Consider the following 25,975-nt stretch of genomic DNA (forward strand, 5'->3'; position numbering starts at 1 on the left):
GACTCTATATTCCACATACAGGCAGAGGCTACAGTAAAGCCCTTGGCTTCCATGCACGTTTCCCAAAGTCAGGATTCAGTTCCCTCCATCGTTTGCCCCGATGATGTCCCTTATTTTTTGTAAAATCACCTACACCATGGAAAAGTATGTTTGTTGTACTATGAAGCATTTCTAGGTGTTTGCTGTAGGACGGTTTTTCAGTTTATCTGGTTTGTCATATTGCTGGGGTGTCAACATTTGTATCATATAAGCATAAGAACCCAAGTCACATTTTATATTATCCCTCTGAACGCACACAGGGTGTTAGAATTAAAATGCATGCACATCATGGCTTAAACTTTATGTGCTTCTCAAACTAGTGTATGAAACCTTGCCAGTGTATCAGTGTATGCTGGGATAGGTGGCAGGGAGCCTACAGAGCCCTAGTAAAGAGTTAACATATCTCCCTGGACCACCACTTTTACTCAGTTCTAAGTATTTTTAACATCCTAACATTGACTTTAAAACAAATTGCATAATATATGAAGTTGAATACAACTACATATGAAACTTCCATTAAGGATTTTATAAGCCCTGTCCCTACTCTCAGACCATAACTTTGTTCTGGGTGAGTGGAAAAGTTTGAGAAGCAGCAATTTAGGGTATTAAAAACTTTACAGAATCTCCAAATGTCAAATGATTCAATAGCATTTTATTTTCTAAAAACAGCTCTTCCAAGTCTAAGATTGCTAATAAAGCCAACAATAGTTTCTGTTTTTAGTACTCAATTTACTTAAGAGTATATAGGAAATATTATCTATTAAAAATAAAGAGATAAATATCTGTGTATAAAACATGTCCGCATAAGCAGAAAAAGCAACAGTATGTACAGTATAACCCATACATGCTAGGAAAAAAAAAACACAAAAAAACAGAACAAACCCAAAACAGTGGCTACCTCTGAGGAGTGAAAATGGGAGGCAGGAAAGACTTAACTTGTATTTTCCTATACTGTTTGAATTTGTTTTTAATCATGAACATGAATTGTTTTAAAAATAACATTTAATTAAAGAAAATAAAGAAAAATAAACCAAAATAGAAGGAAAAATTGTCCTGTTTTAAATGTCCATTTTGAAGATACTTTTAAAAAATGTTCAAAACCAAAACTATTTTTATGTTTGGAAAAAATGTGTGTGGGAGGAGAATAATTCTATTATGGTTAAAACGACTTAATGAAAGACTTCCAGAAAATTTTCTGAAATGAAGATTCTGACTTTCCTGGATGTGATACAACCCAAGTACAATCATCAAAGAGCATACTCTTACTTAGGCTTTCCTTTTGATGATAAACAGAAATAAAGAAGGGTAACATAATCTGCATCATTATGCTGTAATAATATTCAACAGCAGAGTATGGGGATTCATTGTAATTATAACTTTCCTAAATTCTTTGTATATAATTTTGTGCTAAATTCTAACTGGAGAAATTATTTTAGAAAATTATTTTCTTTTAGTCCAACGTGACTAAGATAAGCCAGATAGATTACTATTCACATCTTCAAAATATTTCTATAATTTAAGTAGAAAGAATGCTAAAAGCAATTTACCTCTATATGCACCTCAATGAAATTTTTTCCCCATTTCACTGTTCTTATTAATGCTTCTTTAGTACTCTTTACCGAAGATAAGTACTCTTTACCTGGTTTCCATGTTTTATCCTGGTACATTCGAGATATCACAATAATTTTCTGAATGACTTTTATATTATACTATTATAATTAGCCCTCCTTTATTAGTAAGATGTTAATAGTTCACCAACTCTGAGCATGACATTCAAGGCTCACTGAATAAGAACCTAAATTATCTTTGTAGGCTTACTTTCACAGTTAGGAACAAAAACATTTTTATTTCTGAAGTACATGCAAATGAACTTGCAAAAATAAAACAAGGACACAAGGACAAGCTGATATTGTATAAAACACCTAACCAAATCATCAGGTGCCTTCTTTATATGCCATTTTGAGGAACTCTTACTAACCACAGAATCTGTAGGTTTTCCAGTGACAAGATACAGCATGTGTGCTTATGTATACAATTGTATACAAAAACAGTCATTCCAAAGATTTTTCATTTCCCCAGTACATTCCAAAACATCAATTCTAATTCTAAAGCCTAATTTGTATTCTGGAGGGTCCAAAGACAATCTACAATACTACAGATACAACCATAAGGATGTTCCAAGAGGAACAAATGACCTAGGTCAGAGCTCTTATAAATATGTTAATAGTATTTATTAGCAAAAGGAGAATCCCTACCTACAAATAATTTTAGATTTTAATAGGGCGTATCTGGCTTACGTAAATAGGTTGGTTAAATAAAATTTAAATCCTAGACTTTATGGATTTATGGTATATGGTTGGATAGAGAATGAACGGAGTCATTTAAGTTATGTAATTATGAAATACAAAAGATGTTAGAAAACTGAAATGACTTCCTTTTATGAGATATTTTCATGTATGCTGTTTAATAACTAAATTCCAAAGCCAAAACATGCTCTACCACAGAAGGAAAGGGACACTTTAGGGAGTTGCTTCTGATGGCTCCTCAAGGAAAAGGATACTTCATGCCTGATGCTAGCCTGTATTCTTTGAATTAATCAATCTGTTGCTGGAAAAGAGAAATAACTTCCATGATTTTGCTTTGATAATTCAATTTTGTTAATACAAGGAAAAAGGAAGACAAAATTTTTATAACCAGAAGGAAAAAAAAAAGAGGCTAAGTGATCTCTTCTTTACTAGCCAAGATATGTAGCTAAGTAGAAATAAGGTACACTAGTGATGAGAGTGATTCCAAGAATTCAAGCCTATGTAGAGTGTATCAGATTAGACATGAGAGTTACAGGCTATACCCAGAAGGGATATTTTAACAATTTAAAGCACTATTAAGAAAAAGGAATACTTAATACTGATTTCCTAGGGAAAACCTTGTATGGTGGTCAGGGATACAGGAAGGCGGAGAGGACATATGGGGACTCTTTTACTCTCACAGCTGGATAAAGAAGAAAAACATTAAGAGGGGAAAAATGACAATAAATACCACATGTATGTTTTCTTTAGTTGAGTTCCTATACAAAAAAGTATTGGCCTTTTAAAGTACTTATTTAGGGAATTTTGAAGTTCTTTCAAAGTTCCAGGATCCTCAATATGGAGAAATGCAGAATATTTTCAAATTCTACCCAGATGCCAGTAATGTCCCTTTGCCTTCCTCTGAAAGGGTAAATAATAACCACTTTGTAAATTTTCTACTATGTGTGGACACTGTGCTAGTTGTTAGGGATATAGCAGGGAACAAGATAAGACCCATCTCTGCTCTCATGGAACAGTCTAGAGGCAATGATATATAATGCAGGCACAAATAAAATAGCCCGAAGAATTCTAAAAGTATGCTAATCTAAGGTAGGAGTTACTAAAACTAAAATTTTACTAAAATAAAGACGCCACTAAAGACAACATTCTAAAATGCAAGCTTAGATAAATAAATAACTGATGGGGAGTAAAAAGAAACAATTCTTAAGCCAGCCAAAAGGGAAGGGAATCATGTGCAACCTACAGGTTGAATTAGGGAGTGGGGGGTGTGGGAGGTGCACAGAGAGACAGAAAGACAGACAGAGACAGAGACTGACTGACTTACTTGGGTGGTTTCAGGTCCCTGTGAATTAGAGCTTTTGGCTGCATGCTGTGAAGATAAGCCACTCCTTGGGAACACTGTAAACACCAACTCATGGCATGGGCAGCAGTATAATATGGCAATGGTTCAGCACCATGCAGCACTGCAAAAGAAAGGCACAAACTAAAAAGAACTTTATTGCATATAACAAAAGATACAAGATGAATGCAAGCACTATCAGAACACATGACTGGGTGTTTTTAACACATGCTCCCACCAGTCCTGCTTTTAATTATTTTCTAAATAAAAGATGGAAATATCTAATAATTTCAAATGACTAACCACTACCTAAGTACTTATTTTATAGCACTTCTACTTAATGTTATACATACATTCAAGTAAAACTAATATACACTACTATAGTTTATTCATATTGATAGATGCAGTACCTCACACAATTAAATAAACAATAAGCAATGTGATGCACACTGCTGTAAGAGAGAGAGTAGCTCAGAAGGAAATAAAATGTGTACTAAAATGTTTACAATTATGCTTTCTCTAATAGCTAAAGAGTACAAATAGCTCAACCACATAAAACAATGGAGCAGCAGATACCCATTAACAATGATGAACCCATGAACAGTAAATATGAGTAAAAGTTTATATAAGAGAAAACAAGATGGCGGAAGAGTAAGTGGAAGCTACACTAACCTCCTCCCAGAACTAGTCTGGATTTACAACTTAATTTTGGAGAAATCATCTGGAATAACCAACCGAACACCAGCTGGAGAGAAGTCTTATAACCACGGAGAGACAGAAAAGGCCGCTACATCACAACGTGACCGATAGGGAGTGCGGAGACGCGGAAGGGCTGGCTGGGCTCACACGGGTGGCAGCTGAAGGGACTAAGAAACAGCTCAGCAGCCAGGGGTTCCTCCTGAGAAGGGCAAGGTCTAAACCCCCAGCTGGGCTTCCCAGCCTACAGCAACAGAGTGGAAAGTAAAATAGTATCCAGCTGAGAAAAGCGAAAAGCCAGAGGGTTTCTTGCTAGCCAGAGAGAAACAGCGGGAGAAAAAGAGCTCTTAAGTGGATCACATACGAAAATATTTTGGCCCCCACTTACCCTGGGCTTAAGCAGAGGGAAGGCAGAGAGGACTGGAGATGCTTGGGGAGAGTTTGGTGTGGTGGCTTTGAGGAGAGAACTGGGGAAGCAGCTGACTGGGTCCCAGTGCTGACTCACCCCCACACTGCAGGCAGACCATTCCCGGCCAAGTGGCGTCAGCCTGAGGGGAAGCAAAGGCCCTGCCTACAGGAATTAAGCTGCCACACCCACAATCCTTAAGCCTGACAGCTAATCACAGATTGAATAGATTAAAAACTAAAGAAGTCAGACAAAGGCAGTAGATCCCTGGAAGTCTCCAACAGGCTGCCTAGGCCCAGACTGGTACATGATCTGACGCCACCAGGGGCAGATCCAGGAAGTGCAGATCATTCTAAGAAGCACCAACAAACAATAGGAGTCACAAAAATGGGGAGACAGAGAAACAACCCCCCATCGAAAGGAAAGGTAGAATCCCCAGAAAGAGTGCTAAATGAAATAGAGGGAAGCAAACTATTAGATATGGAATTGAAAGCATGGATTATGGAGAAGCTCAATGAGCTCAGCGGAAACTACAAAGAACTCCAGGGAAAAAGGAACTCCAAAAAAACTACAAGGAACTTACTGAGAATTACACAAGCATGAAAAATGACACAGAAGCTATCAATAAGAGCCAGGAGGAAATGAAGAATACAATCTCTGAATTGAAGAACACAGTAGAAGGAATTAAAATCAGGCTAGAGGAAGCAGAAGATCGGATCAGTGAGCTGGAAGACAATATAGACAAAAGCTCCCAGACAGTGCAACAAAATGAAAAAAGACTGAACAAGACTGAAGAGGTTCTAAGACAGCTGCAGGACAACATGAAACGTAATAATATCCGTATCATAGGAATTCCAGAAGGAGAAGAAGAAGAGCAAGGGATAGAAAACCTCTTTGAAAAACTAATGACAGAAAACTTCCCTAACATGAGGAAAGAGTCACGCAAGTCCAGGAAGCACAAAGGGTCCTAATGAAGATGAACCCCAACAGGCCCACTTGAAGACACATCATAATTAAAATGGCAACATTCGAAGACAAAGAGAGAATCCTAAAAGCAGCAAGAGAGAAACAACTAATAACATACAAGGGAGCTCCAATAAGGCCATCATCAGATTTCTCAACAGAAACACTACAAGTCATAAGGGAATGGCAAAAAATATTCCAAGCAATGAAAAACAAAGGCGTACAACCAAGAATACTCTACCCAGCAAGACTCTCATTCAAAATGGAAGGTGAAATAAGAAGTTTCCAAGACAAAAGAAGGCTAAAAGAATACATCCCCACCAAACCAGCACTGCAAGAGATGTTAAAGGGTCTGCTTTAAGAAGATGAAGAAACAGAGAGACACAGAGAGGAACACGAGTACAAAGGGGAAAAATGACAATGAATAAGTACTGAAAGAAAGAAGGAACTGATATCATTTGCAGCAACATGGATAGAACTAGAAAGAATTATGCTTAGTGAAATAAGCCAGGCAATGAAAGAAAAATACCTTATGCTATCACCTATTACGGGAAACTAATGAACACCACAAACAAATGAGCAAAACTGAACCAGAGGTATGTAAACAAGGAATAAACTAACAAAGGGGGAGATGGGAGGGAGAGAAGGGGGTAAGAAGAGGAAGGGTCTAGTCAAAGAACATATATAAATGACTCATTGACATGGAGAACTGGGTGGGGACTGAATGTGGGAGAAGGGGGGGAGGGTGCAGGGAAGCAAGAGGGAGAAAATAGTGGGACAACTGTAATGGAAAATCAAAAAAAATTTTTAGTGGGGGAAAAAATAAAAATATAAAGAATGGAAATGCAACTTCAGTGAATATTAGAAGGACAAGGATTTTCCTTCACACTGTATATTTTTCTCCCTATCTGATCCCTCCAGAGTTTGGCATTCTAAACAAGTAAGTAATGACATTAGGTTCTGTGCATAAAACTAATAAGATCAGTTGTTAATAGAGGTTTTTTTTGGACTAAGACTTTTGCTGGAATGTCATCCCTAAAGGAGACATGCTTGGGCTCTGGTTGTTACCAAAAAGAACTGAGGAACTGGGATTGACCTTCAAAGGTAATAAAAGCCCATGAGATAAAAGGCCTGGTACCTTGGTTGGATGTGCGGTCCATGGCAGTCTTTCCAGGGAAGGAATGAAGGTTGTTTTCCTGAAAGATTGCTAGAAGGGACCTTAAGGCACAATGGAAACCAGAAGGACTTGGAAAAGATAGGTGTTTACAGGCAAAGTTGAATGCCAGGTATGTGGTTCTGCTTCTGTGCCCTGAAGGGCAGACTGAAGGTCACCCTAAATGTTCCTTGCGTAAGTTCCAGCAAAGCAGAACTAAAGATGATAAGTGATCATTTTCTGCTCTTGTTGTGTTTATGCAAATGAACAGGATAAATTAAAAATTGACTTAATGCAGTCCCTTTAATGACAAGGAGGGTAATCTTAGGGAGAAAAATCGTGATTCAAGGAAAATCACAATACTCAGTGGTAGACTATAAAGTAGTGCAGCTAATCGTCTTTAAAGTTTATCTTCATTTAAAGTTTGTTTTGATTTGAAAGTTAAACTATGTCTGTGGTATTATCAAAGATGTTTAGTTTACAGGCAAGAAGAATGTCAAATGCCTTGCAACTGGATGTCTTTCCGATAAGACAGTCCTACAGGTTTAGACTCGTATGTGGGTTATGTTACATAAATTAACATGTTTTCTGTTTTCAAAGGGCATAAGCTTATGATCTCATTACCTGCGTGATTGTCTGTACGCATAGGCCTCACTTAATCCTGTCTGCAGCGCTGCCTTCTGAGACTCAATGGTTGGCTGAACAAAGTGGCTGGGTTAGTGAAGAATGCGGTGGTCTGTGGGCTTCACTTTAAAACTGGTTTCTCTTTTCTATCCTAATGGCTTGGACAGAAAGAGCCCAGAGGTCTGAGAGGGGGGGAAACCTAAACTATTTCCCTCAGCCCAAACTAAGTATAATGGGCAAAAGGGTTTTGGACAGGCGAGATGTACATGGCACACTTTCCTCCAAAGAAGCCCTTCTTTTCCCTAATGTGGGACATTGAAAAATTAATACCTGCCTTTTGTCATCTAGTGGTTATGGATTGAATGATGTCTTTTAACCCTGTTGCCAAATCTGTTGCCCCCAGAATACAACAAGGATGCCAGCCTGTTAAATCACGCATGCCGTTGTCCGGGGACAGCCAACCGACCTGGAGTCTACATGATCCTTCCGCATGTGGGAAGGCCACCCCCGCCTCCACACCCCCACTCTTATTAGGGATTTCTGGACCCAAGGGTAGGTAGGATGACGACCATGTCCAGCTTGAAGCAGCTAGAGGAGCTCGAGACCTTCGCCCATTGTTCTTTATAAGATTGTAAAGGGTCTTAAGTCTGAGAGGGCGGGATTTTTTATTTTATTGTTAAATTAATTAATTAATTAATTTTTTTTTTTTAAAAAGGAAGGGGAGGAAGAATATATGAAAGGGTGAGGCAGGAGAGCTTGTATGTACGACCCATGGGCATGGACTTGGGGAGGGGAGATTGTTGAGGGAGGGGTGGTGCTGGGCGGAGGGGAGCAAAGGGGAAAAAACTGGAACTATTGTAACAATATAATCAATAAAATATACTTACAAAAAAGTTTATATAAAATGTTAATTAAAAAATAAAATGCAATAATCTATTTTATATAAATTGTGCAACAAGAAATAATACATTTACATGTATGGTTAGTTTCTTAGACTGAAAGAGCTCTGTTCTAAAAGTTAACTAGTTAAGAATATACAGTTTTCTTTCATTGTTATAATTAAAATATTCTGTAAAGTGAATATTCAGTTTTATTTTTTTAAAAGAAAGAAAAATATGGGGGTGAGGGCTGATTGCAGCAGGGCAAAAAGAAAAAATAACAGACATCTGTGATAGTGTAAACAATAAAAATAAACATTAAAAAGAAAGCAAAATAAAGCAGAATAAAATGGAAATATAATTAGAGTTCTAAAATGAGGAGGCTCAAAGGGAGGCAAAAAGAAAAAATTTAAAAGAATATTATTTTAAAATCTATTTAAAAAGCATATTTTACTTTACTTAAATGCATTTAACATCATGAAAAGTTCCATCGATTTAAAAGACTGATAGACTTAGATTTTTAAATTTTACATACTAATGTTGTAGTGTATTATCATTTTATATTTAATCTTTAGCACATTAGAAAAAATTATCTCCTTTTGGGACTCTGAAGGTAAATTGTGAAGAACATTAAGTATCTTGAAATTTATATTAAAAGATTTTCAATTATTTTGTTCTACTAGATAAAGACAGATCTAATGACACTCACCATTATATAAAGAGCCCCCTTCAGCATATTCCATCACAAGACATACCTAAAGGAAACATATACAAGAACAATTAACCACAGAGCATCATAGGGGACTTGAAAGATAACTTAGTTCAATCTTTGATTTTATTAGTGCATTAAGAAACATTATTTTGGCCACTATTGAAATGATTGTAGGGGAAAAACGTTATCTATGATCTAAAACCTGACAGGTCTAGGCACCCACTGTCTAAGAGTAGAGAAATATGTAAAAACATAATCACAAGATCTTTGGGGACTTTCTCCAGCGCTAATGAGTAGGTGCTGTCACAGAACAGCATAAGCCTCACCTAAAGATGAGGTGACTGGATAAGAACTAAGACAACAACTTCAATATGCTATGTTGCTAAGACTAGAAAGAAGTATATAAAGTACTACATGATTTTTTCCCCCAGAAATAATATAACATCAAAATAGCTAAAATACACACCCACACACACCTGCCATGTCACTTCTTATGTAGCTGACAATGAAAGAGCAACAAACTTACTGGATTCAAGCAGGCTCCATACAGCTTTACAATATTAGGATGGTTCACACGCGATAACTGCCGAAGCTGTAACAAATTAAGGTTTCTTTTAAGAAGTGATAACTTTTGAGGAACTGATTTCATAGCATTATTAAAATCTGAGGGTTGTATAAAACATAAGTCATTCAACAATTATTATTACTATGCAGCAGGCACTGTGGTCATAAGTTCCTGCTCACAATGGCACAGAAACCCTGCCCTAAAGATCTCAGAGCTTAGTTGGACATAGACATCTAAACAAATAGTTAAAGCCATGTGCAAAGTGCCATAACAGGAGTTATGTATAAACAATGCACAAGTAAAATAAGAAGAAACTAACTTTGCCAAGAAATGTTAGGACACCGTCCCAGAGATGTCACCAGGCTGAGTTATCGAAGCCAGAAGAAGCCATCTTATGATCGTCACCATCATCTCCATACCTATGGCTGAGTAATGTACCTACTCTATGCTGGGCCCTGATGGGTACTTTATAGATACTATATTAATTCCCCACTACTCTGAAAGGTAAGTATTATAATTTCCATTTTAAAGATGAGAGACCTTTAAGATAAGGCTCAGAGGGGGTTACTGGGAAGTAGTGCAGCCAGGGTTTGAGCTTTGGTCTACCTGACTTAAAAACTGTGCCCTTTGTGCACACTTGTCCTCTCTTCCCTACGCTCCATCTCACATCTCTTGAACAAAAGTCCTTCTTGCCAGTCCCACTACCACTGCCTTAGTAATTCCGACCTGAGCCACTGCATTAATTACTCCAGCTTTCTCCTAGCTGGTCTCCTACTTCCAGTTTTAATCTTCTCTGATCCAATGATTCATACTGAGATCAGTGAGGGTTTGGCTGTACTCATTGCTTTTGCTATACATCTCAAACTTCTACTAATGTGTCCCCTTACACTGCTCCTTGCTTTCTTCTCTTCCCCCTCTCTCCCTTTCCTCCTCTATTACCTGCATTATACTGCTGGCTCATATGAAATTCACTAAGGTAAATCTTTCTACTACTGTATATATAACTAGAAAGCTGTATTTTTCTACAGCCAATATTTGTAAATTTTCAGTCTTAACAGAAGAACTGATATCACTATTATGCATATTCATTTATTATATATATTTATTATATTCCATCTTGTTAAGATTTAGTACTGAGCTTCAGATAGCAGATTATTCAAGCATTTATTCCTGCTCCTTCCTCAAATTCTAATAAGATAGTAAAGGTATTTTTTTCAAGGCACAAACTCAGAAGGATGATCACAATGCAAACGTTTTGGAAGTAGGAAAGAGAATGACTAGCAATACCTGACCAAGCAGACCTAAAAGATATGAGAAAAAAGTGAAAAGCAACAAGGTTTAGCTCACAAAACCTCCAAAAGGTTGGGAAGTGGTGGTAGCATAAGATACCTATGCAAATAATCTAATAAAAGAGGAGAGACTGGCTGAAAGACTTAAAGATTCCCTCCCTCCCTGACTTCAAGCAGCCTAGTGAATGGCTCTTTATCATCCCATAGATAGATACTTTATAGAAGGTATAATAAAGTCTCTGGATTGGGGGACACCAAATAAAAGAAAGAAATGAGCTCAAAGTAGTTGCCTTTGAGAAGCAGAAAACTTGATGTGAGGAGGTACAGAGGACTGAAATTTTTTTGGTAAGAATACGTAGAGAACTGTTTGACAATTTAAATTACATGTATGCATAACCTTGATTAATTTTTTTCCCCTCCAAGCTATTGCAATCTTTTTGACTCTTATTTCCTAGCATTTAACACTTATGCTTTTACCTATTTTTGTAAAACTGCCAATACAACAGTATATGATCAATGACCTTATCTAAACTATAAACAAAAATCATGAATAAGGCTAAGCTGATGCCAGACTCCTGGAGCATACTACTAGAGATTATCTTTCTTTCTATCTTTTTAAATCCTCACCAGAGGATATTTTATTATTGATTTTATAGAGAGATGAAGGGAGGTAGGGAGGGAGGTAAGGAAGGAGAACGGTAGAAAGGGAGGGAGAGAAGGAGGGAAGGAGGTAGGAAAGGAGAGGGAAGGAAGGAAGAAAAGAAACATAGATCAGCTGGCTCACATACATGCCCCAACTGGGGATTGAACCTGCAACCTATGTATGTGCCCTGATCAGCGAATGAACCCACAACGTTTTGGTGTATGGTATGATGCTCCAACCAATTGAGCCACCTGGCCAGAACAGAGATTATCTTTCTTTATGATAACATTAAACTATTCATCAGTATTCCACAACTCATTCAATTAATAACAAAATCCACTTCATATCACAACCAAATTCTCATTTCTCAATGTTATACATTCAAAGATATCATGCAGTATATTTTAAAATTAAATTAAATAAAATCACAAATATAAATTCACAAGGTTTATAAAGACTACTTATCCATTGGCCAATGAAGTTAAAAAGTGATAAAACCACTGATTTAATGAAACACTGTAATTTAATATACAAAATAGTACAAAATTAATAGAGTAAGTCTGATAATACAATTTCATGATTAAATTCTTCATCAATAAATCTGTATGAGAACAGTTGTAAATTTTCATGCTACATGAGAAAAACCAATTTGAAATTATTTTCCCTTAAAATAATCTTATTCGAATTTCTAAAAATATCCAGTCAAAATAAATGCATAAAATTTCCCTTCTTAATTTTAGATAATGGGAGAGAATAGTATTTCTTTTCTACTTTAAAATTTAAATTCTTTGTCTTGAAATAGAACTGAATTACATGAATGAAATTACATTTTAATTCAGAGATGAATTCATTGAGGTAAGCCTCCCTTCCCCCTAATTTTTAATAAGAATAAAGAGTGTGAATGAAAAATATTTTCCTATGGCATTCCCTTTAGTTCAACCAAATTGCTGATATTCAAGTATACAGAAAATGACAACTGAGAAACAATTTTTATCATAATTAAATTCATAGAGTATCTTAGGTGAAAAAATATGCAACAGAAATGACATCTCAACTTACCTCTACAATAAAAGCTTTCCTCTCAGATTCACTTTCTATTTGTTTAATAGCAACATCTTTTGCTCTCCACTTAGCTTTGCAAACTACTCCAAAGGCTCCTCTTCCAACAACCTAAGTTAAAAAAGAAAAAAAATAAAATAAGAATCAGAAACAAATAAATCTAGCTCAACATACAACACTAAAGCCAACCTGAAAGACTTATTAAAGTGAGGATAAATGAAATGTATTTGTCTCTACCTTGGAAAGTTTATGGTCTAGACAACTCTTCATTCTCAAGTAAAACCAAAACAGCTAAAAAAACAAACAAACAAAAAAAGGCTCTTGGAGACAGGAAACAAATTAAAAAGGCAAGATGAGTAAGAAGATAGAACATGGCTTGAAAAAATAAAATGCAGAAACATAATCAATGTTTCAAGCTATCACATTAATGAAATTAAAACAGCTCTGAATAATTCAGTAGCAGCAGACCGTGAAGAGAAAAATATAGATAAAAATATAGATAAAAAGACTGGCCACTATGAAGGATGGAAAAAACATGGCATTATGTATAAAATAAAATATGCTTTGTCAAGAAAAAGAAACAAACTGCTGATACATGCTACAACATGAATGAACCTCAAAAACACTATGGTAAGTGAAAGAAGCCAGAGATATGAGGAACCACAGACTATATGAGTCCATTTACATGAAATGTCCAGAAAAGGCAAATCCAGAGACACAAATTAGTGGTTTGCCTGGGGCTGAGAGTGGAAATTGGGGTTAACTGTATATGGGGAGGTGATAACAAGAGTTTGAAACCTGAATTATGGTAATGATTGCACAACTCAGCAATTTGTACAAATTGCTGTGGTTTGATGCCAGGCAATCTAACACCAGAATGTTAGGAACACTAATTTGCACACATATATCTGTATTATATCTCAGAAAGTATCCATTGGAGGAGGAGTCTTCACTTTAGACAAAATTACATGAACGAATTTCTGGACAAAAGAACTCTTCCATAACAAAGCTGGCTATAGCTAGGATAATTATTGATATTTCTCATGTTGCTTAATATATAAAACCACCCAAATGGTTAACATTTATTTTTTATCATGTGCCAGGTACTAGTCTATGTACATTTATAAATTGTTACATTTAATCCTCCTCCGTTTTAAAGTAAACCAAGTCACAAATTTACATGTTGTCCACAATCACATGGTTAGTAAGTTTTCTGAGAAGCCAGGGTTTGAAGCCTACAGTAGGTAACGACCCTTTCACTCTATTCGGCTTCTGTGTGTCATCAGCTTAAAGGAAACTGGACTGTGTCTAGGCAAAAGTAGGCCAACATCTTTGGTAGCCAATCTTTCTTTTGGTGATTTTTTTCTTTTTCCCTTCCTAGCCCAGGGTGCTCAGGGAAGTCCTGCTCTTTAGGTTCTTGTTTTACTTCACACCTCTTATAAGAGAAAGGAACCAACATTAGTCATTTGCACTTATCCAGTTGCTGCAACATAAATGGTATTGGCTAAACCTGGCACCATTAGAATAAAAGAAAGTGCATGCCTAGGCTCTAGAACCCAACAGACTTGAGTCTGCATATTGGTTCTGTCTACCTATTAGTTATGATGCTGGGTAGGTAAGTTAATGTTTTTGAGCTTCTGTTTTTCTCAACAGTGAAAGGGAGATGCCTATATTTTCCTCAGTGAATATCTACAGAGTTCATAAGTCAAAACCGGGCATTTTCCTCAATACTATAAGAGAATAGTATGTGCTTAGAGTTGGATATGAACCAGTGTACGGAGTTGTACTACTCTTTTCTCTCAAAATTAACCATGATGAATAGCAAACAGGTCCTAAAACAAATTTCAACTTTATGGCAACATTAGGCTAAGAAAGTACAGATGGGAACTCTCCTATCTATTTGAAATTACTATGAAATAATGATTATGAATTTACTATATTCTTCAACTATGTATTTACAAATACACCAAAGCAATGGTACTTAGTAGGTCTCCTCTTGTTTCATGTTCCTATTCTCAGGAAAAGTCCACACAGGGATTCTAAACATTGCATTTGTGAATCATGCACTTGTTACAAACTGTGTTAGGTATGCATGACTAATTGTGATGCATAAGTGCCACCTAGTGCTGAGATGATGGCTGTCTCTGAGCTTTCAACTTAAAACCATGGGAACAAAATAGGGGCCAATGAGGACATGATAAACTTTCCTCCTTTTGCTGAAGAAAACAATTATTTGAAACATAAAGCAAGCATATTCATGTAAGATGAGAGCCCATGGACTTAAAAAGCCTTGAATCAAGGTAGGGCCATAAGCTATGTTACAAGTATATGAAACAACAGATCTAAAAATGATAATAAAGTCCAAATTGCCCACCCAGGTTGTATATGTAAACTGAATTACACAGTAAGAAAAAGAATTGCTGTGAATTCAAAGGAGTGAGTTTAGATGCATAGAGTCAATGTTCAAAGATTTTAAATTTCTGTGTATCAAATGATTCTAATCACCAATTCCAATGTGTGCAGGGTGAGTTTCCGCACACCACCAAGCAATTCTCAGATACCAGCTGGGTGTCCCATAATTCAACTCAATTTTGACACAATCTACCTGGAGAGTGTCAGACCCCATGGGTTAAGGGCTCAATTCTACAAGACTGCCCCCCACTCTTCTGACCAACCACCTTGCTCAGACAAATATTTTACTTATTGGTTACCAGTTCATTTATAAAAGAATATAATTCAGGAAGCGCCAGATGGAAGAGATGCAGAGAGCAAAGGGAGGTTCCATGCCCAATCTGTGAGACAGTCTCCTCCAATCACATGTGTTCACCAACCTGGAAGCTCTCTGAACCTTGTACTTTTGGATGTTTATAGAGGCTTCATTGCAAAGGCATGGTTAATGAAATCATTCTCTATTGGGGACTGATTCAACCTCTAGCCCCTCTGCACTCCCTGGAGTTAAGGGAAGTGGGACTTAAAAGTTCCAACCCTCTAATCACAGGAGTGGTTGGTTCTCCTGGAAACCAGTCCCATTCTCAAGTGCGACCCAAAAGTAATCTACTCGGCATAAAAAAAGACAAAAGATATCCTTATTGCTGCCTCACTTAGGAAATTCTGAAGTTTTGGGAGCTGTAAGCCAGGAACCTTGCACAAAGACCAAATATATATAAAAAATATATTTTGGTCATCTCAGAAGCCAAATATATATTTCTTATAAATCATCATATTGCAGTATCAAAAGTCTTCATTTTTTAAATGGGATAAAGGTAGAAATATTAAGGGTGAAAAGAAAAAAATATATAAAAAATTGACCCCCGCCTTTATGGGATGAATGTGAGATAGAGAAGAAATTTAAAGACAAAACAACAGTACTTAACATATTTTTAAACATGAGCTGAAGAAAGTGAAAGGTGAGAGTACATGACAGTGGCTAACGAACCATCCCTTCCCCTTCTGGGACAGGCTTAAGGAGTAGAGGGCAGAAAGGATTTATCTCCCCACTTCACAGTGAGATCCCCTGGAGAAGGCGGCCTCACAGAATATGCTTTGCCAACATGGGAAGCTACAAATGAGTAAGAGTGGCAAGGTAGATACAGACAGAGGGAGACCCTCCTCAGATTCTCTCAGCCCCAAAAGAACATGGAAATGATACAGAAAAACTCTAGCCAAGAGAAAAGCAAGGTTACTGAAAATCAAAGACTCTTCTGACTGCAGGAAAGAGGCTGTTGTTGGGCACAGTGTTGGAACCTCTACCAGAGGCTGCGGATGGTAGACATCTCAAATACAGGGAGCTAACTGCAGAGCTCAGCTGAGTCTGAGAGGATCAATGACAGCCAAAGGCGAGAGCCTAGTCAGCAAGTAGGGAGAAATGGGGTAAGGTCTGTTTTTAAGAGGTGAAAGTGAGGGTTATGCTAAGAGAACAATGAACCTCATTTGTTCTTAAACCAGTACTTCTTGACTGTCTTTGGGATATCAGAAATACAGCAGTAAATAAGACAATGTCACTGATCTACATGGAGTGTACTTTCAATTAAAGGGGAAGCGGAAGAAGACAGTCAACAGACAAAAAGATGAATAAGAAAAACATGAGACTGTAAAAAAATGTCATGTAGAAAAAAACAGAATGATATGACAAAGAGATCAGTGGAAACTTCAGGCAAGATAAATGGGAAGGTCAACTAAGGAGGTTACTAATTTGATATTTGAATGACACAAGGAACCAACCAGAGAAAAGAAACAACTAATGGAAAGGCCCTAGAAGGGAAAAAAAACGCTCATTCCCTATTCAACCATATTTGAACCCCATCTATAGGCTAGGTGCTATCCTAGGCACGCAAGAAACAGAAGTAAACAAACGAAAATCCTTGCTCTTACTGCTTACATTCTCATGAAGGGAGACAAATGAAGCAAGATACCTAAGAAAAACATAATTTTTAGGAAATGATAATTTTGCTAAGAAAAGGAACATAATTGTGTGCATGTACATGTATATGCACTCCCCTCACCTCAATTTTAATCATGGTAGTTGAGCAAGGCTTCACTAGAAAGAGGACATTTCAGTGGCAACCCAGAGAAACAGGGTTCAGTGTGGGCAGTGCATAGTGGGAGAAGGGAACAGTGAAGCAAAATGAGGCTGGAGAGACAGGTAAAGCGTAGATCCTGAATGGCTCTCTGCACCATAAAAAGGAGTCTAAAGTTCAGTCTAAGTGCAATGCGAAGCAATTGGAGAGATTTAAGGAAAAGAGATGGTATGATTTCACATTTAGAAAATCATTCTAGCTCTTATGTGAAGAATGGATTGGAGGAAAGCTGGAATATATAAATAGAGAAACCAGGCAGGAGGGCTATTACAGCAACCCAAACAAGAAAGAATAGTTCTGAAGGTAAGGTTGATGGTAGTGCAGAAAACTGGGCAGATCTGGGATATGTTTTAAAGGTAGAGTCAAGAGTTTGCTGATTGTTTGCATGCAAAAAGAATGGGTGGAGAAGAAGACAGTAGATTGGACCAGCAGTCCCCAATCTTTCTGGCACCAGAAACCAGTTTCATGGAAGACAATTGTTCAAGGACGGGGGAGAGGTGGACCAGGAGGCAAGGCTCAGGCTGGGGAGGAGGGAATTTGGGGACCCCTGGATTAGGCAACAGTTTATGAAGGGTAAGAAACAATCAGGAAGGCAGATTTTTAAAAAAGTAACAGAGTTCTGCTTTAGTCATACAAAGTTTAAAATGCCTATTAGGTAGCTGGGTGGAAATAACAAGAAAGAAAGTGGAAACATGAGTCAAGATGTCAGGCAGGAGATAACAAGTTGGAACAGTTATTATCATTTAGTTGGTATTTCTAGTCAATCAGTTGGATGAGATCACTAAAAAATAATATGTAAATATTGGGGTCCCAGAATTGAGCTTTGAAGCACTTCAACATTTGAAACACAGAGAAAGAACCAGCAAACACAGAGAGAACAGTAAAAAAGAGGCAGGCAAGCCCTGGCTGGGGTGGTTCAGCGGACTGAAAGCCAGTCTGCGAACCAAGGGTTGCTGGTTCGATTCTCAGTCAGGGCACATGCCTGGGTTGCAGGCCAGTTGGGGGTGTTCAGGAAGCAACCACACATTGATGTTTCTCTCCCTCTCTTTCTCCCTCCTTTCCCCTCTCTCTTAAAAATAAATAAATAAAATCTTTAAAACAACAACAACAACAACAAAAAGAGGCAGGCAAACCAGGGGAAGGTCACAAGAAGCTGAGAGAAGAGTTCCAAGGAGAAAGCAGACATAAAACCAGCAAAAGCATTAAGCCAAAGGCTCCGAAAGTGTGGTCTCTGGGACAGAAGTATCAGCATCACTTGGAAATGTGTGAGAAATAGCAATTCTCAGGTTCCAACCCAAAATTACTAAGTCCAAGGTTAAGACTCAGCAATCTGTGTTTAAATAAGCCCTTAAGGTGATTCTAATGTTTGAGAACAACTGTATTAGGTTATATTAAACACATAATTAATGGTGAGACATGATACTTCAGTGGAAGCCATGACATTGACCAGAAAGTCTTCACCTACAGTTGATATTATTTATGGAAATTTTTCAGAGCACTGAGATGCCAACTTGGGCAGGAAGAAAGAAAAAGAATTATTTTGAGTAAACCAATGTTTTTCTCAACACATGGCAGATCAGTAGAAAAGACTCGCACAGAGAGCAAACTGACACACAATGGCAACTGAGGTAAATAATGAAAAACCTAAATTCAAACTACAATTCTGAAAGAAAGTCACATTTTACCTACTACCAAATTTTTGATTCAAGTTCATAAATCAAATATGCTCTTTGGAGTGCATTCACGTATGAATAACACTGTTTCTTTGATACATTATCAAAACAATTATTTTGAATGGCAACTTTCTCCAAGGACCAAATTTCACCAAGAGTTAAAAAAGGGCGCACATCCCAATTAGAAGTATCTCCCCCATCACACACATCCATCTAAAATGGTAAACCCAGAAATATTTCAGATACTTTTCACAATCCCTCATCTGTAAAAAATAGAAGAACAGAAGAATGCAAAGAAGGCTTTGGTTTTAAAGAAGCCAATTTAGAAATATATCCTTCTAAATGTATGAATGTTTTCTAAATTAAAATGTTTTTAGAGCAATTCTGTTACGATATGCATCTCCATGCCCCAATGCCCACGGTTTAGTCTCCTCTTGGTTTTGGGTCCACAACCTTAGTCTCATACAGTAAAGTATATTTAAACTTAATTTCTTAATAAAAATGTAACAGAAATATATAACAGATGGTGCTTAGAATATTTCCATGCAGTTAGTATTAAAAGGCAAAAAATAATAATCAGAATTTGGAGTGTGTGTGTATAAAGAAAGTACCTCCTTTAAAAACTAATTTCCTTAGGATAGATACTACTTCATTCCTTCATCCAAGTCACATTATTAAAAACCAAAACACCTAAACAAAACTAACTGGAAAAGGATGTATGCCCTTGTGCTTTTTATTTACTGTGAAGTAATTCTTAATTGTCAATTCATGTTATTTTTAACTCGGCAACTATAGCTGTCAGTTTTGTTTGGCCCTATTCTATGGACTACGTGAATGAATCCTGGCTATGCTACCATTACGCTGGCTAGAAATTTGCAACATGATAGAACCAGCATAGATCTTACCTTTATTAGTTAGAACTTGAAGCCTCCAACTATTTCAGAACTTCAAAATCTATTAATAAACTGTGGCAGAGTGGAACTGACATCTGCTGACAAGGCAGATTTGATAACAGAAAAGATTACTCAAACTTTCTTTTGAATTTTTCATGCAGTCTTTTAAAGTCTGCCATAAGACGTCTGACCCATTTAATATTTTTCTTTCAAATAATATGCTTGTATCACCTTTTAAGCTATACACATACAATATAAGTTATCACTGGGCTCTCCTCGCTGATGACAATTCCAGATTTACTGAAACCAATGATCACTAAGTTTCACATAGAAGTGTTTATTAATAATTTTGGATATCCATAATTAAATATTGACTAACAAACCTATGGAGTCAGTTTTTCAGGCCACCATAAATTATGTTTTTCTCTAATATCAGTTGCCCATACACTCATAATCTACAACTACAAAATATACATCACTTCCCAAGCTCTTTATTACATTTCCCTTTAAAACAAAGCTTTTTCATGTCTCTATACTGGAGCTTAAGAACATAAATGGTGTAACGATTATATGTGCCTTATATGGTGCACTTGAAGTCAACACTCTTGAGTCTTCCTTTTAAAAAGCAACCATGCCACCTATGGTCTATTTAGCCCATTAGTAAAGGCCCACCAATACCTGGCTTACTCACAGCAGCTGACCCCAGCTAAACAAAAGTATTTGCTAAGAATAATGGAGTGTTACATGGAATCGACATTTGCAAAAAGAATCAGATTTCATTTCTAGTTTAAATGCTGCCTTACCCAAATCATTAACTAATCTTAACCTCTGGTTTTATCACATGTAATATAACAGAACCAGATGGGTACTAAATGTTTATGATTATGCTGTAATAACTTCATTTACTCATTCAACTAATACTTATAGAAAACCTTCTAGGTGCCAGGCATTGGAGTTACTAGTGTGACTAAGGCACCTTATATATTGCTGGGGGATATGCAGTTTTGATCACTGTTAAGTAGCATAAGGATAGAAGCAAAAAAGATCTAGGTTGCTGAGGAGAGCTTCTCTAAGAAAGTAACATTTAAGGTGGGACTTGAATGGTAAGAAGGAGCTAGTTGTGAAGTTCTAGAGGGAAAAGCATTCATTCAAGGCAGAGAAACAACTGCAAAGAATTCTGCTTAGCGCCTTTCCCAATCCATGATGCTTACTTTATTCGAAAACTAGTTTCAAACTCTTTTCCACTCAATGGAGCCTTGTGTGACTAAACCTACTTTCGACTTACAGCTTAAGTGTTCAATTTACATTATATTCACGCTTTTAAATATGTGGTCCTAAAAATGTAATTAACTGTCCTATGTTTATTTTAGTCTCACAAGTCAAAATTTTTAAGGAGAGAATCCTAAAATTTTTCTATTCATTTTCCTCAGTACCTTAGTGGTATTGTCCAGGGAGGAGTGTTCATTAAGTGCTCAGGACCAGTTAGGTACTAGGAAATCAGTATTTTGTTTCCTCATTCTCAAAATAAGATTTGGTTATACAGTACTTTAGAAAGAACCAAAAGAATATTGTAAATCCAGTGGTAAGAGCAACTGACTCAGGAGTGAGAAATCTAAAATTCAATCCCCAACTCTACCACTTACTTGGGCATAAGGTTCCCAACAAATCAAACTATGATCATTTGTCAATATCTGTAAAATGGGGTATCATGTGCCCTGTCTAACCAGAATTAATTGGTCCAACTACATTCCATAGGAGACTATGATCACTGTTCTTAAAGCTTACTGTGGAAACAGCATAAATACTGAAAACAATAAAACATGTCTTCCTTTTAGAATTGGAAGAGATCTTAAATGATCTGTTCAATCTCTCATTTCACATGAGAAATTAAAGGCCCAGAAAAATGAGGTGACTTGTTCAAAATTACTGAAATACATTATGGCATCTAATTTTTTTAATACCCAGCTCAGTACACTTCTCTCCACACCACACTGCCTTTACCACTTCTTACAAGCTAGTTCCCAAAGTAGATGCCCACGATTTATTCTAACATTCTCTACACTTAGATCCAGATGATAAAAACTAAATGACTTTTTAAAAGAAGTACCATGTAGATTTCTAAGGCTAAACCTTACATAATTTGATATCAGAACTGAATTTAGAAAATGCCACTCTGATATTACTGAGTCACAATATCAGGAATACAAGGATTAAAATCAGTTGATGCCTTAAAACATATGCATCTACTAAAGGATTGCATATTTGCCCTGTGGTTGGAATGTCTTTCTTACATAGTTTCTAATTGAATCTATATAATGCTGATTCAATTATTTTATTTGAGAAATATAGAATATGATTTTCTTTTATTTATGGGCAATATACTTTTACCATATAAAATATTGAAAGCAGTGTAAAATTACTTTTTGTTTCTGGTCATTATTCTCAGTTCCCTTCTTCATGATTTTAACCTAGAATCAGAATCTAAGTTGAGAAATAATTACTGAGTGCCAATGGTGCACCCTGGATCATATAACATTGTTTTAATGTGTTCAAAATGAAGATATATAATGGAAATTATGTAATGACTTCAAAGTCAGAAAGGCTGAAATTCAATCTTTAAAATGCACATAAACTGAGTATTAAAAAAAAAAAAAAAAAACACCTAAAAACTAATGACTAGCTAATATTAGAAATTTTCATTTAAAAACAAAAAATCAACTCAGGAATATCCTAAATATACCAAAGTAAGATTAAAACATCATCTAAACTGAAAGAAGGATCTTTGTAAACATAAAAACCCAATCAGAAGTTAAATGGCTTTGGGAGAGGAGCAGCAAAATGATGTCTCCTTAGTAACTTCCATTCCTCCAAGAAGCAAGAATGTAAAATGCTTTAGAAAGTGGTGTGCAAAAACTAAGGTCATGAATCAAATGATGTAAGTCTAGGAAAGCACTTGGTAGACCATGAAGTACAAGTTATTATTATATAACAACTTGTAGTCTACAAGTATGACAGTTCACCACAGGGTAGACGTAAATGCTTATTTAAAAACTGCAATTCTTTTATACTGACTCACTGAATTTTTATTCTTAAAAAAGAAAGAATGTTAGCCATGAAAGCTGGATCAACTATCCACTTCTGAAAAAGGAATTTATCATAGCCTCAACTGAACAAAACAAACACATACACATGAAAAAATTCCCCCTCTTTTCAAAATACAGGTCCTTCTTTTAGCCATGTGACCTTAAAGCAGGTCACTGTTCCTCTCTGTAACTCAGTTTCCTAGTAATGTGTGTCAGACACTGTGTTTGGTGTTTTGCATACTGTCTAATAGCATCTGTTTTACGGAGAAAATGAAATATAAACTACCTCAACTACATAGTTAAGGAAAGTAAACTTGCTCCAAATGACACAGCTATTAGCTGATATACTGGACTTTTCCCTCTAACTCCAAAGGCCTTGCTCATACCATGTAAAATAAGGTTACACTCAGTGATTAATCCAGCATTTTCTCAAAAACGTTCATAGAAAAAAACTTATTTGTTAAATGATAATTATCTCACTTTAGTTTGCTGCTACCTAAAAATAATTTTGGGTTTTTAAAGTAGTGATAACTGAGAGTATAATATAGGACATACAATACAGAGTTCTTCATGGCATATGTAATGCAAAGTAGTAAGTTAATAGTTTTAAAAATGATGAATAAATGATAATAGATACTAATTTCAACCAAAGTTTTAACACTTTACAAAGTCAGTCTTTAAAAAATATATATGTAGTTTTTATTCTAAATATTATGGTCCTTAGAAACAATCTACTACTCTGTGAATTTGAAAAGAAACTACGTACTAAAGACACATTATTACCTTGCTCTAAAATAACTTAGTTACTACAGAATATAGAATGGATCCGGGTTTTCTAATAGAGATTTCTGGCCTGGCATTATAGTCTAGTTGTCAATGAAAATCATTAACTATCTTTTCAGAGTATGCTACTTGAAACAGCATTTCATTGTAACCAGTCTACGCGACTAATGTTGAAATTCGTCTAAATTAGTCCAGCTCAAGACAGAACATTCAGTATTACTCTGTGGAATAGATTAAACAAACCATTACATACTTGGGGAAACGCTTTGTTAGATAAGACGATGCATTAATTTATCGAGCATTTACCGAGCACCCATTACGTGTCAGGCTAGATGTCCAACATAATAGTACAAGTTTTGGCTCTTAAGTACACCGCGTCTTAGTGAACTGAAACTCCAAAACGGCCACAGTCTCTGATGAATTTACTGCTTATAGATAAGAGAACTGGTGGACCACACTGTTTCACCAGTTCACCTTCCTGTTTTGAGATGTCCCAAATCTAGGCACCTGAGTATCAAATTCAACTCAAGAAATGCCTAAGTGAGGCAAAAAGAGAGCTACCTCGGAGTAGCTGAACTCAAGAGAGTTCCCACTACACCCAGTTTACGTGGGGTGATGGGGACTCCGGTCAAACCCGCGGGCCCCTGAGAATCGGAGGGGCCTAGAGAAGCCTTAGGAGTCGGGACCAAGTACAGACGGGACCGGCCGGAGCCGGCATCTCTGTGTCGGGCCTCGCTCACCTCTTCCACCTCGATCTCCTTGTAGTCGATCTCTTCAAAGTTGAGAACTTGGGTGGGGGCTTCGATCATGTCACTGGCCGAAGATGAGGAGGAGGAGGAAGCCGCAGAGGCTGTAGACATGATCTCTCGCGGAGCCCGGGGGGCCCGGGGAGACTACCACCCGGACACTCCGGGGGAGACCTGCGCCCACCCGCCTCCGGACCGACCTTCAGTCTGGAGCCACGGCGATCCGTGGAGGAGACAGGGGCTACGGCCAGAGCCGAGTCCCCGCTCCGGCTCCGCAGCTTTTTCCGCCGCCGGGCCCCGCCCACTAAACTTCCGGTTCCGGCCTGAAATGTGAAACCGGAGGAGAGCCCTGAGCTCAAGGAAAGGGAAGGGAGAATTTTGTAACTGAGACGGAGAAGGGAAGGACAGTTTTAGGGGTGGGTGGGGGAGGGTAAGAAGTTAACTTGGATCTGTAGAATAAATTTCGCGAGATCTTTATCAAAGTGCCTCAGCAACCGGATAATATCGCGAGGTCTGACGCTGTGACGTACTTAAAATGCGCGAACGGAAGTCGCGCCGAGCAAGACGGATTGTCATTGCGGTTGGTCCTTTAGGAACTAGCGGGAAAGATGAAAGTTATGATTTCAACTCTGCTTCGTGGACTATGTTATGGACTCGCTCCCATTTCTCTCAGACATGTGCAGACGGTCGGGGTAGTGTTGGACTGAGTTTTTGTGACGAAGCTTACTTTTTAGTTTCACCCTTAAACTAAGCTGAAGTATTTGTTTAAAGAAGACTTGGAAAATGTGCTTTCCTCAATATGGTATATGGAAGGAAGCGGTTGCTACTGTTACTTTGAGCCAGTTTATGACTATGAGCGATTCTAAAGAAAATAATAAAGAGCGAGCCAGCTCATGTAACCTGAATAACAATATGTAGGCTTAGTGCTCAGGCACAGAAGTTAATATTAGGTAAGGTAGATATTTATAATTTGACATAATTTGTTGTAGTCATATGAAGTCATTCTCGGCGGTGCAGATAGACTCTTAAGAAGCTACACCATCGTCTCTCGAGACGGACGGCTGCCGACGACGACATATGAAGTTTTGGGTTGCATTAATAGTACTGAGTGTGGAGCACCATGCTAGATGCTTCATATTTTAATCATTAACAATAACCTTGAAAATTAAATATTTTTGTTGCCATCTTCAGGACGTGAGAAAATAGGATTAAAATGTTAAACAACAAAAAAAAAAATAACTTCCATAAGTGAAGTTTTTTTTTTTTTTTTTTTAAAGTTAGGTTTTATTGGGTCAGAATGCTAGCCAAAAAGAAGACCGGAGTCTAAATCACAGAAGCATGGCTAGGTAGAAAAGACAGCATGACCATCGCCTAGAATTTTGCAAGCACTTTTATACATCAAGTAGGGGGAAGAAAGAGGTAGTGTTAAAAATTTGCATTAGCTATACGCAAAGGGGTGGGAGAAAGTAAAGTGAGGCCAGCTCTGGTATAGGCACTGGGTCCACCTAGGTGCTTGCTCCTCTGTATTGGTTGTGGGCAGCATTCCGG

The 25,975-nt window shown here is 37.2% G+C and overlaps 1 protein-coding gene across 2 annotated transcripts in view; it reads right to left on the reverse strand.

The window, feature by feature from the left end:
• MAP3K7 (mitogen-activated protein kinase kinase kinase 7) overlaps nucleotides 1-24,826 on the reverse strand; it is a 68,053-nt gene extending 43,227 nt beyond the window's left edge. Inside the window, exons 1-5 of one of the 2 annotated variants that reach the window (XM_090279678.1) lie at nucleotides 24,422-24,826; nucleotides 12,673-12,783; nucleotides 9,643-9,708; nucleotides 9,114-9,159; nucleotides 3,670-3,808 (exon numbers count right to left, since the gene is read on the reverse strand). In XM_090279678.1, the coding sequence (XP_090135804.1) occupies nucleotides 3,670-3,808; nucleotides 9,114-9,159; nucleotides 9,643-9,708; nucleotides 12,673-12,783; nucleotides 24,422-24,541 (482 nt within the window). In that variant the 5' untranslated portion in view covers nucleotides 24,542-24,826. The remainder of the gene's footprint in view (nucleotides 1-3,669; nucleotides 3,809-9,113; nucleotides 9,160-9,642; nucleotides 9,709-12,672; nucleotides 12,784-24,421) is intronic. The other variant, XM_090279679.1, reaches the window with a different exon arrangement.
• Nucleotides 24,827-25,975: the final 1,149 nt, after the last annotated feature.

The sequence above is a fragment of the Furipterus horrens genome, unplaced genomic scaffold (genome assembly GCF_987537825.1).
Source record: "Furipterus horrens unplaced genomic scaffold, mFurHor1.1.pri manual_scaffold_6, whole genome shotgun sequence".
NCBI lineage: Eukaryota > Metazoa > Chordata > Mammalia > Chiroptera > Furipteridae > Furipterus > Furipterus horrens.